The following is a 19,457-nucleotide window of genomic DNA, read 5'->3' as shown; positions in this document are numbered from 1 at the left end:
TTGTAACCAAAGCAAAGCCATGATGACTTGACATTTTCGAGATGAGGTTAACTTGGCAAAAGTTACAGAATCATAGAATTTTAAACCTGAAAAGTACTTCAGAGATCAGTTTATAAATGAGAAGACTGCACCTCAGAAAAATTAAAATGCATGTGCTGTACAGTCCAGAGAAAATCCCAGGTCTCCTGGCGTCTAGGCCGTGCCCTTCCCGCTGAGCCACACCACGTACGTGTCCACCCCAAAGCACTGGGGAGAGCTGGGATTCCATCTTTGAGCCTGCAGCTTTCCCTCCTCTCCCCAGTCATGGAATTTGCAGCAGAGAATTGTCTCCAGGGCCTGTGATTATTGACAAAGCTGTTATTATTGTCCAGCATCAGGACAAGCTCTTTTACTCGGGAACTTAGGCACGTTCCCCAAGGAGGTAAAATGTTTTTTGATTATATATTTTTGCCCCTATTCTCATCCCTAGTCCTCTTTCCCTGGGTCTCTGACCTTTCACAAGGGCCTCCGGGCTTGGTCTCTTGTATTCCAGAAGCCTCCCTCCCATTCCTTCTCAATCAAACGTCCTTCACATGGGACTGCCCCAGTAATGTATGAAGACGAAAATCAGCCTGAGCATATGAGTTACCTCTTGCTGTACAACAACTTACCCCAAAACCTACTGGCTTCTTAGAACAAATGTTTAATACCTCACAGCTTCTCTGGGCCTAGAGTCCAGGTGAGGGCAAGCTGAGGGTCAGGGTCTCTTACAAGGCTACAGGCATCTCAAGGCTCAACAACTCACATGGTTGTTGGCAAGATTCTTCATCAGCTGCTGGACTGAGGGCCTCCATTCAATGCCAGCTGGTGGCTGGAGGCTGCCTCAGTTCCCTGTCACATGGGCCTCTCCACAGGGCAGCTCACAAGATGGCAGCTGGATTCATTAGACTGAACAAACAGGAGGGAGAAAGAGAGTATATGGGCAAGATGTAAGTCACAGTCTTCTCTAAGCTAATCTCAAGTGACATCCCATTCACCTGACTCAGGAGCCACCATCCCTGCGCCCAGCCCGTATTCGGGGGGAGGGGATTACACAGGAGTGTGACAGTGGGGGCAGGGGCATTGGAGGCCGTCTCAGAGCTCTGCCCACCACATTTACTCATCTAGTTAAGCATCTCATACACAGCTTTATCGATGACTGATAGATTTAGGGCTCCCTGGAGATTATTGCCTGCTCTGGCTACGTTCCCACTTTCCATTACTGAAGAAAAAGGGTCAGAAATGTGATATACCTCATTGTCATTTAACAAACATTTATTAAGGATTTACGTGTGCTAAGCACAATGGTAAGGAGATAAAACTTGAAAGGTGAGGTTAATGCTGTTCAGAGTTCTGGGGAGCATCGCAGGAAGACCTGATCTGACCCTATAGGACGGAACAATGAAGCAAATGCCTGGAGGAGCAGCAGGAGCTAGTTCCACCACGCTGGGGGGCTTGGAGCTTCTGGCAGAGAGGCCTCCAGGCAAGGGCAAGCCAAGTCTTTCTATAGATTGGAGCAACTGTCACCCGTCCTTTCACTTCCTGAGCCAGCCAGTGGCGGTCGGGGACATCCCTGCGCTAGCTAAACGTTTACCTCCTCCAAGACCCACCCTAGTCTCTAGGCCTTCCTGAAGCCACAGCCTCGGGCCTGACTCAAGTGTGTGCCTGTCGATTGGCTATGGTTCATGACTCTCCCAGGCCAGTTGTGATTTATTGACCTACCTACGAGGATGCCAAACTGGTGTTTATCTGCTGGAGCGAGAATTCACAGAGGGCTCTGGACAGTTCCATCCTACAATTGTAATCCAATGTGGCCCTAAAGCCAAGGGCTGGTGCTTGACATCTGTTGGGGAAAATGGTGCCTTCCCAGCAGTCTTCACCTTTCTCTTCCTACTGCTCTGAACAAAGACAGCTTCTGGAGTCTGTTCTTCATCTTCCTCAGAAAGCACGTCCTGGGCACTGATCCCAGGAAGAGGGCCTGATTCTTTTGAAGCCAATGGTGGGCAGTAGTTTCATTTCCTGATTCTAGAGCTTCAGCCCCGGGCATCCCTTCAGCCTCATCTCCTGTCATCATTTTCCTATTAAAATATTTGCAGAGGTTCAGTTTCATGTTCTTAAAAAGCAACCTAGTCATTCATCTCGGGTCTTACGACTCTAACATTCAGACCTCAGGCAGTGGTGCCTGGCCCAGATCTCACTGAGGGAGTTTTATTGAATAGTTGCCACATGCTTGATGCTGGGTCGGCCCTCTGCGGGGATGACAGACAACTGTCACACAGTGAAATGAGTGTGACTTTCACAGGCCACATACTCAGAAAAGCAAAAAAGAAATCTTTAACAGGACTTCATTTCCCTCTTGAGTGCTCACTGTCTGAGCTGGGCACAGTCTGGACATTTCCAGGCAAACTCTGAAGAGACTCGGCCCAGATTCTTATCCCCCTTCCTGCACCTGAGATGGGTGCTGTGCCTTGGGGGATTAGTGCTGGGTGCTGTGGCACCAGGGGAGGAGTGTCCATGGCTCCAGCTTGATCTGTGCTGAGGCAGTCATGTCCTTTGCTTGTGGCCAGGCCTGGTTCACACAGGCAGTGCTCCTTGCGCTGCAACTGAGGCAGCTGAATTCATAGGCTCCCCGAGCAGCCAGGGTGCACACATGATCTCAGTGAGACTCTCACTCCTCCATGACTGAGAGACAACATTAGGTTTGTTGCCTTTGCAGCTGGAAAACCATCGGCTCCTGGGGTGCATGAGGTCCTTCCTTGATACTATCCAAGCAACCCAGGCAATGATCTTGACTCTGTGCTCCTCAGCTCTTGGAGGCCCAAGAAAGACCCTGGCTTTGCCAGTGTCCACTACTTGTGATCTCCTGTGTCCCAAATTGTGCTGGCTCATAGGACTTTCCTGCAAAGCCAGGCCACTGCATAGACTTTCTTGCTTTTCTATGGATTCTCTTACCTCTCTCCCACCTTCATTATCTCGTTTGGATTGGGGCTGGAACTGCCGGATCTGGCTGTTCAGAAGCACTTTCCAAACCAGAGTGAATTTTATACTTTATTATTTGCCCCCTCTCCCCAAAAAATGGCCAGAAAAGCAGGGCGTGAAAAAAAGAAAAGAAAAGCAGGGCATGATGGCAATTACAGCGTAAAAGGTGGAGGTAGTTCCCCAAAATACAATGGTTAATATGTGATAATGTTATCTAACCAAAACAGGATTCCTGAGATGTTGGGAAGAAAAATATATACCCTGAAAAGATAAATAATAATAAATGTTTTATAAGCACTGAGAAAAATAAAATATTTCACAAGATAGAACGTGTTTGTCAATGGAAAATTATTATAAAAGTTAAACAATAGTAAAAATAGCAAAAAGAGACTTATTAGTATTCCACTGTATGGGTAAACCACATTCTGTCAATCCATTCACCAATCAACTTTTGGTTATTTCTACTTTTGTCCTATTAAACTGTAGCTAATGAACATTTGTATATAAGTTTTGGGTGGGCATGTGTTTTCATTTCTCTTGGGCACATACTCAAGAGTCAGGTTGCTGGGTTATAGGTAAGTTCTTTACCATGTTAAGAAGCTGCCAAACCGTTTTCTAAAGTGGTTGTGGCATTTTACAGTCCCATCAGCAAGGTATAAGAGTTTCGGTTTTCCCACATCTGTTAGTCTTTTTGAGTGTAGCTATTTCAGTAGATAAGTGGTATCTTACTGTAATTTCGCTTTTCCTTTCCCTGTTGGCTCCTCGTGTTGAGCATTTGCCCTGTGATTATTAGCCCATTTGTACATCGTCTTCAGTGAACTATCTGTTCAGGTCTTTGCCTGTTTTGTAGTTGGGTTATCTTATTATTCAGCTGTAAGAGTTCTTTTTATGTTCTGGACGCAAGTTTGTTTTTTGTTTGTTTGTTTAGTTCTTTTTTTTCATTTCCGCTTTCTTGACATATAAACTTGTAAGATATTTAAAGCATATATTGGGGTGACTTGATACACACATACATGGTGAAAGGATTCTGTCTAGGTAGTTAATATATCCATCACCTCACATATTTATCTTTATGTATGAGAACATTGAAGTTTTATTCTCTTAGCCAATTTCAGCTCTACAGTAGTGTTATCAACTATAGTCAACATGTTTTACATTACATCCTCAGACCTTATTTATCTCATAGCTGAAAGTGTGTACCCTTTTTCCAACCTCTCCCTGTTTCCCCCAACCCTCAGCCCCAACTACTTTTCTACTCGATTTTGACCCGTTAGTTTCCACATATAAGTGAGACCATGCAGTATTTGTCTTTCTCTCTCTGGCTTATTTCACTTAACATAATGCCCTCAAGGTCCATCCATATTGTTGCAAACAGCAGGACATTCTTTCTGATGGTTGAATAATATTCCATTGTACATATATACCACCTCTTGTTTGACCATTTATCTGTGATGGACACTTACGTTGTTTCCGTATCTTAGCTACTGTGAATAATGAATGCTGCAGTGAACATGGGAGTGTAGATATTTCTTCTAGATCCTGTTTTCATTTTCTTTTACTCTTTTGAAGAACTTCTATACTGTTTTCTGTAGTGACTGCACCAGTTTACCTTCCCACCAGTAGTACACAGGGGTTTCCTTTTGTCCATGTTTTCATATGTATCTCTTATCTTTTTGATAACCATCTTCACAGATGTGAAGTGGTATCTCATTGTGGTTTTGATTTGCGTTTCCCTGATGATTCATGATTTTGAGCACCTTTTCATATACGTGTTGGCCATTTGTATATCCTCTTTGGAAAAATGCCTGGTTCCTCTGTCCTTTTTTTTTTTTTTTTAAGATTTTATTTATTTGAGAGAGAAAGAGCGAGCACAAGCAGGGAAAGCGGCAGACAGAGTGAAAGGGAGAAGCAGGTTCCCCATCGAGCAGGGAACCCGACGCGGGGCTCGATCCCAGGACCCTGGGATTACGACCTGAGCTGAAGGCAGACGCTTAATGACTGAGCCACCCAGACGCCCCTGGATGCCCCCTTTTTTTTAAGGTTTTATTTATTTATTTGGCAGAGAGAACACAAGCAGGGGGAAGGGGAAAGGGAGAAGCTCCCTGCTGAGCAGGGAGCCCGATGCAGGACTTGATACTGGGACCCTCGGATCATGACCTGAGCTGAAGGCAGACGCCTAACCGACTGAGCCATCCAGGCACCCCTCTTCCGTCCATTTTTAGATTAGATTGTTTTTGTTTCTGCTATTGGGTTGTATTAATTCATTATATATTTTATTTTTTAAAGATTTTTTTTTTTTTAATTTATTTGACAGAGACAGCAAGAGAGGGAACACAAGCAGGGGGAGTGAGAGAGGGAGAAGCAGGCCTCCTGCCGAGCAGGGAGCCCGATGCGGGGCTCGATCCCAGGACCCTGAGATCATGACCTGAGCCAGAGGCAGTCGCTTAACCAACTGAGCCACCCAGGCGCCCCAAATTCATTATATATTTTAGATGTTAACTCCTTATCATATGTACGATTTTGTCCCATTTGGTAGGTTGCTTTTCATTTTGTTGATGGTTTCCTCATTGTACAGAAGCTTTTTACTTCTGATGTAATCCCACTAGTTTATTTTTGTTTTTGTTGCCTTTGCTTTTAGTGTCAAATTCAAAAAATCATTACAAAAACCCACAATTTTATATCAGATGTAATTTACAAATATGTTTCCCCAGTCTGTGACTTACCTTTTTATTTTTCTTAGTGGTATCTTTTTTATAATAGTTTTATTGAGATATAATTCACATAGTATATACAGTTCACCATTTTAAAGCCTAAAATACAGTTGTTTTTACTATATTCACAGAATTGTGCAACAATCACCACAGTCAACTTTAGAACATTTCATCACCTTCTGAAAGAATCCCACACCCATTAGCACTCACTCCTGATCTCCCCAAGGCCCCTACCCCCAGGCATCCACTAATCTACTTTCTGTCTCTCTGGATTTGCCTATTGTGGACATTTCATATAAATGGAATCAAACAATATTCGGTCTTTTGTAACCAATTAGTGTAATATTTTCAGGGTTTGTCCATGTTGTAGCATGTATCCATACTTCATTTCTTTATTTGCCGAATCCTATTCAGTGGACCCTTGAATAATGGTGGGGATGTTAGGGGGCTGACCTCCTACACAGTCAAAAATCTGTGTATAACTTTTGACTCCTCCAAAACTTAACTACTAATAGCCTACTGTTGATCAGAAGCCTTACCCATAAAATAGTCAACACATATTTTGTGATATATGTATTATATGTATTCTTACAATAAAGTGAACCAGAGAAAAGAAAATGTTGAAGAAAATCATAAAGAAAATACATTTACAGTGCTGGGCTGTATTTTTTTTTAAAAATCCACATGTAAGTGGACTGTGCAGTTTAAATCCATGTTATTCAAGGATCAACTGTATTGCACATTTTTATTTAAATCATTCATCAGTTGTTGGGCACTTGGATTGTTTCCACTTTTCAGCTGTTATGTATAATGCTGCTGTTTTTGTGTAGACCTATGTTTTCATTTTTCATTTCTCTCAGGTAGACACACATAGGACCACTCCTATTGCTGGGTCGAATAGCACCCAATGTTTAATCTTTTGAGGAACTGCCAGACTGTTTGTTTGTTTTTTTTAAGATTTTATTTATTTATTTGAGAGAGGGAATGAGAGAGAGAGAGAGAGAGCGCACATGAGGGGGGGGAGGGTCAGAGGGAGAAGCAGACTCCCTGCTGAGCAGGGAGCCCGATGCGGGACTCGATCCTGAGACTCCAGGATCATGACCTGAGCCAAAGGCAGTTGCTTAACCAACTGAGCCACCCAGGTGCCCCAAGAACTGCCAGACCGTTTTCTAAAGCTGCAGGAATGCACCATTTTCCGTTCCTGTCAGCAGCATGCAAGCATTCCGGTTGCTCCATGTCCTTGTCAACACTTGTTATTATCTGTCCTTTTTATTGTAGCCATCCTAATGTGTGTGAAGTGGTGTTTCATTGTGGTTTTGATTTGCATCTCCCTAATGGTTCATGATGTCAAGCATCTTTTCATGTGCTTAGTGGACATTTATATGTCTTCTTTGGAGAAATGTCTATTCAGGCCCTTTGTCCATTTTTATTAGGTTACTTGTCCTTTTATTATTGAGTGTTAAAGAGTCCTTTCTGTATTCTAGATACAAGCCCCCGATCCAATAGATGATTTGCAAATATTTGCTCCCATTCTTTGAGTTGTCTTTCCACCTTCTTAAAGGTATCCTTTGAAAAAAGTTTTCAGTTTTGATGAAATCCAATTTGTCATTTTCTTTTGTAGCTTGTGCTTTATGTGTCATATCTAAAAAGCTATTGCCTAATTCTTTCTTCTAAGAGTTTTTATGGGTTAGTTCTTATATTTAGTATGATCCCCTTTGAGTTAGTTTTGGTATATAATGTAAGGGTCTAAGTTCCTATCATTTGTATCATGGGAAGATCTCAGAAAGTATGTTAAGGGATAAAAGCAAATTGCAAAATGATACGTGCGGTATGATACCATTCGTGCAAAATTTAAAAGCATATATAGTTATATATGTACACATAGGTAAAAAAATTTTTACCCCCAAATCTTTGATAATCGTTGCCTCTGAAGGGGTGAGAGGAGGGACTGGGACTGGACAGGATTGGTGGTCAAAGGGGACTTCAGGCTCATCTGCAATATTTTTAGGTTGAACTTGACAAAATATGAACAATTATCATTGGGGGTGCTTTACTATGTTATACTTTTTATCTTTCTGTATATTTTAAATTTCTCAAAATATACATACATGCACTCACGTAAATCAAAGTTAAGAGTCATGGAGAACAAATCATTTCTGTTTAGTGCAGTGCCCACACTGGCTGAAGCACTGAGGTAAGGCTTTGTGCAGATAGCCTGTCAGCATGCTTCGGGCAGATTCTGTTGTGTGGGGAGTTTCTGAGCTAGAACCCCAAAAGATAAATCTCTTCATTTAAGTCATTTGCACACTTTGGCTTCCACAGAAAACCCCCTGAATGCCACACCCAGTTTCCCTTGCTCTGAACAGCAGCAGGGCCCACATCTCAGTGAGCTCCATTTAACTAGAGTCTTTAAATGTTATCCCATTGCTCCAAGCTGTCTCCAAAACTGTACCAGAGCCTTCACAAGTAACGTTCAGTTTCCACAAAACATGTGTCTGTTCTCACCTAGTCTCCATGAAATGCCCCAAAAGGCCTCATTGTGTGTTTGACAAGTGACCTGACCCCTGGGAAGCAGCCTGCAGCTGAGCTCCTGACACACGCTCGGGTGCATGGTCCATGCGGTCTGAGAGCTGCAGAGGTGCAGAGTACACTTCATTGCCCGTGGAGTAGATGGGGTTATTCCCACATCTCCATGAGCTATGTTGCCTGGCGCAAAGCTCTTAACTCTTTTCATCTTGTTTTTCTTCCATAAAATGGGTACAAAAATGTTATGCCCTTTCTATTCATAAGTTATTGTGAGGGTCAAATGCGATAATGTACGTAAATGTGTTTGCAGACAAAAATGAAAGATGTCTGTGTATCATTTCCCAACTGTGTGGCCCCAACCCCACTCAGATCCTCAACCCCGCTACTCTGCTCAGTCTATCCGCAAGGCCCCCGCTCTCCATACTAGCCTCTACTTTCCCTCCCACTTTTAGTCCAGTCTAATGGTATTCTCTCCTCCTCCTCCCTCCCCGCTCTTCCTTTCTTTTTTTCCTTTTCTTCTTCTCTGCAGTCCTGGAGGCAGCCTGACTCCTTCCTTTCAAATGTGATCATGCAGTGCACTGCCCCACTGAACTGCAGCCACCTCGGCTGACTGAGATTGAGAAAAAGGACTTTCCCCTTCCTCCAAGAGGTAAGATACCTGAGATAACATGTTTTATCTCTCTGATTCTCCCAGGCTCAGGCCACAGGGTCACCACATACATCGCCTACTCACGGAGGCGGCCGCCCAATGCCCATGCCTGTCCGCTCCACGTCTGCTGGCTCCACCCCCACCCACTGCCCACAGGACCCACTGAGCGGAGTCGGGGGAGACATGCAGGAGGCCTTTGCACAAGGTGAGATGCTGGAGCAAAATATAATGGAGAGCTAGAGGGGTTTGGCAACATGAACAAGATTCCTACTGAGATTTTTCCAGTTTCTTTTCTTTTGTGTGCTTACTTTCAATGATCAGATGTTCATATACAGTATAAATAAGTCAGGTGTTGGTCCCTTCTCATTCGATGGGCTGGGCTCCCAACAGGAGCTCAACAGGCTTTGTATGTTTGTGAAGACCAGGCCTTCGGGGCTTCTGTGCTCTTTTTTCTGGGTTTGGGGAAGTGACTTGACCTTTGGGCTTTGCCTCCTCCTCGGGAGGAATTGGATGGAATGATTCCTGAAGTTGTGCTTTGCCTGGAAAATCTTTAGAGCAAGTAGGAGGAGGAAGAGTGGAACTCTAAATAGGACCTTGCTGGAGGCACACTGGGCACAGGATTGCCACGGCCGTCTGAGGAGCTAGCAGCCAGCTACGTGGTAGAGGTGGGGGCAGACACTGCGGCCAAGGAAGTCTCGTTAGGGCGGAGACAGAACGGGATGGTGGGGCTGCTGTAGAGTAACGTCCTGCCTCAGGCCGTCTGGGAGCCGTGTTCGTTCTGGAATCCAACTCTCTTGAATGCGGCTAAGAAGCGTGCAGCTGACAGGGTCCTACTCCACAGGTAGAGAAGAAGAGGGGGGAGAACGCGGACTTGGGTGCCTCGTGGCCCCGACGTGCCTAGGAGCGGGTGGAGGTGCCCGGCGCCGTGCCCGGGGCCCGGCGGACCGAGGCGTGCGCTCGCTCGCTTCTCCACGCGCACCCACCTGGCATCGCCGTCTGCTCTGACTGTCCTCAGGTACGAGGAGAAACCTCCGCAATGACCTGCTGGTGGCCGCTGACTCCATCACCAACACCATGTCATCCCTGGTGAAGGAGCTCCACTCAGGTGAAGCCCAGAGCTCCCGCCCGGCCTCACGCCGCCCCTTGCGTCCCCACGCCCTCCTCCCTCGCTCACCGCGCGGTAGAACGGCGGGCCGCCGCACGCGCTGCTTCAGCTCACCGCTCCGTCTTTCCGCCTTCTAGGAATGCCCCGGACGGCCTCCCCCAGGGAGCCTCTGTCCCACACGTGTTCATGCCCAGACGCCCACTCGTTCTGTTTCTCTGAAGGCCGCACCCGGTAGAACAAGCGCAGTCCAGCATCTGCAGGCACACGCAGTCATCCCCTCTCCCCGGACTGCACCCCCCCCCCCCCCCCCCCCCCCCGTGCGCTCCGTCCACAGCCGCTCTTTCCCCAGGGCTGCTCGGCCGCCTCGCTCGGAAGCTTTCCTGGATGACTGGAACCGAATCAGCCACAAAAGCTTCTGGACTTTCTCCCAGCTGCCTTTCTGCTCTCTCTTATTTGATTTGGTCTTGAAACCCTGTTCTCTCCTTTTGCCTGTGACTAGGCTCTGATCTCACGTGAAGTTCGTGACCTGCATCTGTCGCTCTTGACCCCTCTGTTCAGTAGTATGTGTGGCTCCTTCTTCAGTCTCTCCCGCGCCTAGCTCTTTCAGTGACTTCCCGGAGACCCTTACCTATTGTTCCCCTTATATAAAACCCAGGAAAGAGAGAAGTAACAAAAGGCCATTCCCATATTGTCATATTTTCAAGAATCCCCATGACTCCCTTGGTTTTGTAACTGCCAGATATTTACTAATTTGTTTACAGTGGTTAGATTCCCATGTTCCATATTAGACAGACGGGTTCCCTTCCTAAGTGCTACAGATGGCCCTCTGTTGTTTCTTTTCAGCTAATGGAGGACTTTTAAATACCTTGGAGTAGCTTAACAAGGTTATTAAATAAAAACGTAAAGCAGGTTTTCCATGGGCTGTTCAAACACATCCACTGAAATCATCAGTCCCCGCTCTGAGGGCAGGGAAGCCTCAGGTATGTCCTCAGACCTTTGAAGGAGAAAGCATACACCTCTGGCTGGCCCGTGGTTCCCTCTCAAATCTGCTGATTTCCACTTAGAATAAATGCATGGCCTAGGTTGGTTTTTCCATGGCAGTTAAGATAAGATACCGGTTCTCCCTCACAGGGAGTGTGAACGTGACGCTCCCTCCATTCTGGTACCATTTCTCAGTCCTTGTCAGAAGCAGTGTTCTCTCCATAAACACACAACAGAAGAGGTGACTGCCTTTGAGATGACTTCACAGATGCTTAGGAAGTCCCTTCCCTGATACAGTTTCCCAGAGAAGCCAGAAATCCCACTTTTAGAGGGAATTTCAGGCCATGGAAATTAATCACACTGGGCCTCCCAACCACTTACTAGGATTTGGGCAAGACCAGTAGCTGGTGAGCTCATCACACTAGGAGGAGAGGTAACTGGACACCGTTAAACACACAGGACCCAGATACCAAATAGCTTCACAAAACGTAAAACGTTATAGGCAGTCTCTCATGGCAGGAAAGAATGGTTTTAACACAATTCTGTGATGTATTTGGAAGGTACCTTAGAGATCACATTGTCAAGTCCCCTTTAGAAAGGCAGTGAGTGATTACCAGAAAAGCAGTTTCCTGAAGTTGTGCATCTTGAAGGGGCAAAGGCCAGTCCTAGAACTCAGGTGCCGAGGACACACAGCCAGTGTTCCCGCTGCCACAGCACCCTTCTGTCTGCACAGGACCAGAGGTCAGGTTTGCGGGCCCACGAGGTCCCCTTTCACTGATGCTCTGCTCTCAGGCCCTGAAGTCCACGGGTAGGTGTGAACTAAGCCTGCACGTGACACTGCATCCTTACAAAGTGCAGAACTAGACACCCTTTACATGTGAGGCTGCCACTTCCCCAGTGAATGGAAGAGGCTCACCCAGCACCCACGCATGTTTACTATCACTGTTGGGGTTTGTGTTAGGATGAGGTGAGATATTCAGATTGTCTTTAAATATTTCCCATGCCATGTGCACATACTATTTATAGCCATAGCTTCTCCTCCTCATCTTTTTAAAAATATTTTCACAAATAATAGAATCTTAGGGTTGGAAAAGATCCTAGAAGTCATTTAATCCAGCTTGCTGCCCAATATAAAAGTCCTCTGTTTGAATATTTCCAGTGAGCTCATTCATGACCGGCTCCCGTCACGGTGAAGTTCTTCCTGATCAGGGAGCCAAAATTTGCCTTTCTGTCAGCAGTTTATCCTCATCCCATCCTCTGAAGCTACCCAGAGTAAGTTCAGGCCCTCCCCTTCCTATTAATTTAGCCTTTCAAATATTTGATGGCAGGTAACACGGCTGTCCCCAAGCCTTCTCCTCTTGAAGGCGACCGTTCACTGTTCCTTCAGCCACTCTTAATGTGACATGGTTTTCACTTCACCATTTTGCTTGCCCACACTAGGATGTGGCCAAGAGCTTCAAGGCCCCAATTCAAAGTGAGTTCCCAGAGTTGAGCACACGTCTCCCTATCACAGGGGACCTGCTCCCTGAAGAGCACAGTGAACTGTGACCTCCCTGAGCGAAGGCCCTGGGAAGGCAACCTGAGCGGGCATTAGCTTTTTCCACACAGCCACTTTTGCTGTTCAGTCATTTTAAGTTTGTTGTCAGCTAAAACTTCCAGTTTTTGGTTGTTTTCTCTTAACAGAAGCTGGTGTTAATCTCGGTATTCCCTACCATGTACTTTGACGGTTGCTTTCTTGAACCTGAATGCAAGATATTAGGTATATCCCTGGTAGATGTGGTCACCTTAGGGAAAGCAGGCATCGAGAAAAAGCAGCGACCCCCACCTCAGTCACCAGGGAAGCCAGCCACAGAGCCCGTAGCAGGATGGGTGACCTCAGCCTGCGCTGCCCCTAGGGGCCCGGAGCTCATGGATAAAGAGTGGTAGCATGTGCACCATGCATGGGGCAGGCTGGGTGAATGTCAGCACCCTTGGAGGCCTATGACTGTAAGCCTTTAGCTAGGGCTTCATCCCAAGCCTGCTAAGTCATTCCCTTCCCCCTCGTCCTCTGCTTGTGCCGTGCTGAAGGGTCACTGGCCGCCTTGGACTTGTTTTCACAGCAGAGGAAGGTGCAGAGGAAGAAGAAGAGAAGAAGCAGAATGGGAAAGACAGAGGTAAAGGCAGCTCGCAGAACCCCTAGTTTGAGTGGGAGGCAGAGCTACACAGCCCCTGAGGGAACCCTCCCCCATTTCGTTTCTGCTTTTCTTCCTGCTGCCAGTTTCCCCAAAGCTTTCAGACCCCCACAGTGACTTCGGCCTGCTTTTCCCAACTGACCATCAAAGAGGTGGTGGCGTCAGGCGATCAACAAAAGCCTCCTGATTTCCTAATACTATGGTAGATGGTTCGGACATAGGAAGTAGATACCAGGAAAGCACACAACATGACCCTTTGCCTCCAGGAGTTTATAATATAGTTAGGGAGGCAAGACAGAGATATGCAAAATAAATAGGAGATAAAATGAAGTGGCAGGAAGAGTTAATCATCAAACTTTGAGTGTGTGATTACAAATACAAGAAGGGTTTCTGGAAAGGAAGAGATTATTGTGGGCAGAATAGCTAAATGGTTTTGTGACCTCAACAGAAGAATTAAAAGCAATAAAGAAAGTTATCGGTAGAGGCGAGTAATGCCTTCCTAGCTTTATTGTATATAAAACCTGCTTAATAACTTGTTATGTACAAAGAGCTGTGCTAAATGATGTCCACGTATTAGCTAATTAATACTTAACAACCCTGGGAGATATAATGATGTCCCGATTTTACCAGTGAGAAAATAAGCTCTTTGAACTGGGTCTTTCCAACTCCACGCTCCACACTCTTCATCTTCATGTGTCTGTGTTATGCTGAACGCATAACATTTGAGAGTTTGCTGTTATTTCTGTCCTATATTAATATGTCTGTTTCTGGATTCCTCCAAAACATAAGCTCCACAAGGTGGAGATTTGGGTCTCTTTTGTTCAGGATGTATCCCCAGTGCCCAGAACAGTGCCCGGCACAGAGTGGGGTATCAGTAAATGAACAAATACAGGGAAAGAAGCCAGGGGACGTGCTAAAGTGCTTGGTCAGGCACAGTGGGAGCGGCCCCGAGGAGGCTGGGCTGTGGAAGATGCGCCCACTCTTGCCACCTCTGCTGGATGCGCTGCACTCAGCACACCCTTTTGGTCTGAATTCATCGCCCACGAGGCAGGATTCAAGACAGGGCTCCAAGTGGTGAAATAACTTGCACGGGAAGTAGCTGTTAGAGCGGGATTCCGCCCGGGCCGCTAGCGCCAGTGCCCGTGCTTTCTTCTGAGTGGCAGGTAGACTAGGCAAGGGGAGAAAAGCTGTAAGGAAGGGTGGGGAGAAGTTGAGTGAGAGCCGCAGGCAAAGAAGGTGCGATGGGAAAGGAGAAGCACCTGGGGATGAGGGTCTGCAGCGCTGCTTGCCCGCAGGGGCTGGCGTGGGTAAGAGAGGCAGGCCCCACTGGGACTCCGAGACTGCCAAGGAGGAGACTGGGAGGAGAGGAGAAACATATTCCAGGTGCCGCGGTTGTCTGCGAGGCTGTGGATGGTAACTGTGAGGAGCTGAGGAGGATGACATATTTGGCATGGCCACCAAAATGTCACGGGTAGAGGTCAGCCATGTTGGAGACATCTAGCAGTACTGTAGGGCATGGTAGAGACAACTGACTTTCTGTGCTGAGAGCGGACCAGGAAGGCAGGAGGGTTGTCGTGCAAGAGGCAAAGAGGGGAGGAGATGCACAGAGATACATTTACACTCCACAAACACGTGCTCTGGTCACACACGCACACACACAACCCAACCAGGTCCCGGCGTTCATGTGGAATGTTCTTGGCTGAAGACGTAACAGCTGCCACTTTGGCCTCTCTTCCCTTTGACCCTTCCTTCCCCGGAGCTTTTCCCTTGGCTTCTCCTCAGCTTCCCTGCATTTCTTGCAGCACACGGAGGGCGGCCCTGACCACGTGGGCCTTGCCCTGACTGTGGACTGCAGCCCTGGTCCTGCTTCAGGTCTGGGTGTGGGCTGCGTCTCACATGTGGATGGGCATGGCTTCCCTTGCCTGGTGCCTCCTGGTTTCGGGGGCTTCTGTCTGCACCTGTGTTCCCTGCCAACCTCTCTCCTTTCTGCCCCTCCTGCTCTCAGTGTCTCCCCATCTGTCTTCCAGTGCACACACCAGCGTTTCTGTCTGTCCCTGAGAGACCTCGTGAGAGCACCCAAGTTTCTGTTTCTGTGGCTTTAGGTGCCATCCCAAGGGAAAGAGTGTTAAGAGTCGGGGTGAGACGTGGGTAGGGTTTTAAACAAATGTTTGACTCTTCGCATTGTACAGGTCCCAGGATGTGTTTTTGTAGTTGCACCATAGTGGGTATGTGGGTAGGGGTATAAGCCAAGGGTTTTTATGGATGGACCTTCTGATTGTCTGCCGTGGTCTGGGTATGAGATTTTACTGTAGAACAACATGGCGGTAACTGGTGTCACCAAGGCATTAGAGAACAGTAACTACCAACCAGAGAGACAGAAGGTTTCCTTCTTTGGGGTTGAAATCATGCTGACCTCACATAAACACAACTTGGTCAGCACCCTGTCAGGCAGACATAGTCTGCTCACTGCAAAAACCATAAGAACCAAATGGGCACTTTCGAAGAATTCATGACCAAGCTGGACTTCCTGATGACATTCACCCCTCCCTCAGCCCCCTCTCTGCCCTCCCCTGGATCTCTGTGTAGCTGCACCTGGGGAATGCTTCTGCTCCACTGGGGTGCCCTTCTGACTTTGCAGCCCCTCACTGCTCACCTGGAGTGCTGAGTACTTGTAACCAAGACTACATAGATGAAACTGACTAATAGATTACTTCAGAGCCCGAAATTCATCTCAGCCCCTCCAGAGCCTCATCTTATGCTCCTTTGTCCTTCAGAATTGCCTCTCCAGAACCTGCCACCCACGGTGTTGGGAGCTGTAAATCCAGTTTGCATGCTCTGAGAATGCTGGTGCATGTCTGGTAGACTGACAGCAGGGGCCCTGTGTGAATTCTCAGGCTTTTGAGGGTGCAGGCAGCGTTCGAGATTTCAGGGTGAGCGGGAATGATTTAGTATTCCCAAGCAGATATGCCTGCAGGCAGGAAATACTGCCTATATCAAAATTGAATTACTTCTCACCTTGGTCACTTTCAGAACCAAGGGATGAGCCTTGCCCCATGACGTAACTGCTCCCCAGATACGGCTTAATTTCCATGTTAGTACTATTATTCTCCATCTCCTAAGAGACGCCTGTCTCCAAGGCTGTTTTATGTTCGTGGCAGCTGCTGGTCGTAGGTGGCGTGACTCTCCCGGCCCTTTTCAGACCTGGTTGGGAAAAGTCAGCATACAGGGCAGAAACGGGAGAGGCGAGTGCAGAGCCCTGGGTCTGTGGGGCAGCTGGTGAGGGGACCCCGGCCGTGACCTTTGTGTGTTGTTTGTGTCCGTGTTGTACAGGTTAGCAGAGGAGCTGGGACAGAGAGAGTGCAGGTGAGTACAGTGTTCTCTGCCCTCCCCACGGCCCCTTTTCCTTTGTAGCCAAGGTCTTTGTCCCCCTCCTCCCTTGCCCTGGTCACACTTTCCAAGCCAGAGCTGTCCTAACGGGTGGAGATTCAAGTTAAGGTTTTCCTTTAAAGAGCCCAGCCGCACCTGTTCCCTTTGCCGCAGCCCCGCCATCGTACCCTCTTGGCCCCTTTCCCAGGCTCTGACCCATCTTGCGCTACACTGGGCCTGGCCTGGGCCTCAGGCATGGCTTGGTCGCCCCTGTGTCTGGATGTAGCTGGCAGACTGAGAGCTGCTGGCTGAACCAGGCTCTGGGAGCAGGCGGCAGAGGCCGTCTGGCCACCTCTGCCACCTTGCTCCTGATGGCCCACGGCCACTGTCATTTCTCTCCAGGGGTCCAAACCACTGCCAGTGCCCCTGGGGTTCCAACACGCAGAGCTGTGACCTGCCGCCGTACCTGCCCACAGACTGAATTTCCATCATGCAGGATCACCCTCAATGCATAACGCCGCCCGAGCCCCTTCCCGTGGTGCCTGTCAGCCCGCACCCTCTCACGTCCTTTGGGGCCTGCTCACTAGAAAGAAGGGATGAAAATAATTGGACAACCACATCTGTTCAGGAGAAGAGTTCTTTCAAGGATAGATGTCTTCGGTTGGGCCATGAGATGTCTCTTTGTCGATCTTGCCTGCCCTCCCCTCCCCCACTTCTTGTGTGTAAGTCAGGCCGTGGTCCTCCGTTACAGATCTTCCAGGCAAAAGAGCCAGGGCTGCAGCCCCATAATCCCAAAAAAGGAACTTTTCCAGGCCTTCCGAGGAGTCCCATCCTGGAGCAGCCTCCCAGCCTTTTCCCGGTCGCCCGGCCCCCATCGGCACCAGGCCCGGAGGGGTTCTGTTCTGCTCCCGCTGCGGGGCCGGCTGTCTCTGAGCCCGCACTGACTCAGGGATGGTTCGAGCACATGAGCTGCAGAAATTCTCCCGCTGCCCTGGAAAGCTCAGGGCCTCCGGGGCTTGGGCTGGGCTCTACCTAATCTCGCTGCACATTCAGGCAAGGCCCTTCCCAACAGCAGGCCTAGGCTGCCCCAGCCAAGGAGGCTGTCAGGATCTGACTTGCCCCTCAGGAGCCTGCCAGAGCCCCTCTCCCCCGGGCACAGAGGAACTGGGGGATAAGGAAAAGGCATGCTGGAGCCATCCAGCCCCCCCCGCTTCATGCAGATGAGGAAACGAAAGCCCACGGCCTGGGAGCTTGGTGCCAGAAGTGGAATCAGAGTGGCGTCTCCTGATGCTGTCCTCTGGCCCTGTCGGGAGTTCCAAGAAACTCACTGGTAGTAGACAGGTGAAAAGCATAAAAACTCAGGGGGCTCAGTTTCACAGACCCTTACGTTTCTGCCGTCCTCTGGCCTGAGGCTAAGGCCATCTTCCCTTCCACCCAGTATTTATAGGCACCTCTCCAAGCTCGGTGCCCTCCTCAGTCACAATCCTTTTTCCCAAAAAAAATACCACATCCCAAACCTTGCACTGTGAACCCAGTTCTTTCTTCCTGGAAACATTTCCTGACCCTGTGACCTCAGCAACAACTGGAAAAACTCCAGGTGCCCCAGAAAAGAGACTACCCCTTTCCCTAAAAGGGGGCATGAGTGTTCTCAGTTCTTTGCATCTCCCGAGTTGAAAGGTAGGCATCCCAACAGCCCCATCCCAGGACACTGTCTCGTCCCCAGCAGATGTTTAGCATTGGTTCGCAGGCCCTCGATAGTGCCCGTGAGTAACAGCGCATCTGTCCTGCACAGGGGACATGCAGCAAGCTGGCGTTGACATGAGGAAGGCGAGGCCCTCCCCCAGAGGCGCATTCCTGTCCATCTTTCCGCTGCACACCTGGACCAGGCTTGCGGGCTGCCAGACGTCACTACCTGGCAGGGAGAGGGGAGCCAGAGCTGGTGGGAAGTGGGAGGGGCCGCCCGTTGCCGCCTCCGGTGGGCCTCCCCCTTGCAACAGTCCTGCATGAACTAGCATCTTCATCACTCCCCTCGGGCCATGGTCTCATCTCTGCAACAGGAATTTACCGGGAGGTTGAAAAGAGAAAAGAAACAGCACAAATCTCCTGTGTGTGTGACCTGATGGAGTTCTTGCCGGCACATGGGGTGCTCCCCAGGGTGGGGGCCCAAGTTTCCTTCCTACCTTTGACCTTTAAAAACCGACAAATTTTCTTCCCTGTATCATGCAAAGACAGCTTCAGGCCTTGCTCAGTCTTACAGACATTCACACCCTGGCCACAGTGCTAAAAATAGCCTCCTTCCTTTCTCTCACACTGGTTAGGCTTCCGCCCACCCCGTTTGATGCCGCTGCTCTGCAGCCTAGGCGGGAAGGGGGAGCAGAGCGCTCTGCACTGCAGCCCCAGCCGGTTCCTCCCCCGGCAGCCGGAGAACAGCCAGAGAACAGCCAGAGGATTCTCGGCAGCCAAGCCCGCGGCCGGCCAGGCAGGGAGCGCTGACCTGGGACCGCCAGAGGGAGCGCTGACCCCCGCCGGGCTCTGTGCTTGCACCGCCTCTCCCCTGCTCAGGGTTCCATTCTGCTCTGGCACACATGATAATCAATCCCAATTCCCGGTGATTTTCATTTATTTTTTTCTGCTCCCTGGGCTCCAGGATGTTATTTTTAGTAGGAGAACTGCTATAAATATTTATAAAGGGCAGTGACTGGAATGAAGTGAGAGGCCCCACAGCTGGCTCTCTCGTCGCCCCCCCCCCCCCACAACACACACGCCTCTGCAGACCCCTGCCCGCTGCCTGAGGAGGCCGGGGCAGGGCCAGTGGGCTCAGCCTGTAGCCACACACGGAGAGAGTCACATGGAAACCTCGTGAGGGGGCAGTCAGGGTGACACAGGGCTGGGGGTAGCTCTGCATCCTTCCCTCTCACAGTCCGCGCTCCCTCCATAACTCCCACCCCTGA

At 48.8% G+C, this 19,457-nt stretch overlaps 1 protein-coding gene across 8 annotated transcripts in view; it reads left to right on the top strand.

Annotated features, from left to right (window-relative positions):
• The window catches only part of DTNB (dystrobrevin beta), a 217,723-nt gene extending 199,307 nt beyond the window's left edge, over positions 1-18,416 (top strand). The window contains exons 16-21 of one of the 8 annotated variants that reach the window (XM_028099502.2): positions 8,929-9,088; positions 9,899-9,988; positions 12,129-12,241; positions 13,069-13,122; positions 16,471-16,503; positions 18,299-18,416. In XM_028099502.2, coding sequence (XP_027955303.1) covers positions 8,929-9,088; positions 9,899-9,988; positions 12,129-12,241; positions 13,069-13,122; positions 16,471-16,503; positions 18,299-18,328 — 480 coding nt within the window. In that variant the 3' untranslated portion in view covers positions 18,329-18,416. Of the gene's footprint in view, positions 1-8,928; positions 9,089-9,898; positions 9,989-10,125; positions 10,261-12,128; positions 12,242-13,068; positions 13,123-16,470; positions 16,504-16,908; positions 17,848-18,298 lie in introns of those variants that run through there. The other 7 variants (XM_088026354.1, XM_088026349.1, XM_088026350.1 and 4 more) reach the window with 7 other exon arrangements.
• The last annotated feature ends 1,041 nt before the right edge of the window (positions 18,417-19,457 follow it).

This window comes from Eumetopias jubatus, unplaced genomic scaffold, assembly GCF_037043125.1.
Source record: "Eumetopias jubatus isolate StellerSeaLion01/CBP00866 unplaced genomic scaffold, mEumJub1_p1.0 scaffold_9, whole genome shotgun sequence".
In the NCBI taxonomy this organism is placed as follows: domain Eukaryota; kingdom Metazoa; phylum Chordata; class Mammalia; order Carnivora; family Otariidae; genus Eumetopias; species Eumetopias jubatus.
Note: the sequence above shows the minus strand (reverse complement) of the source record. Positions and strands in the feature narration are given on the sequence as shown.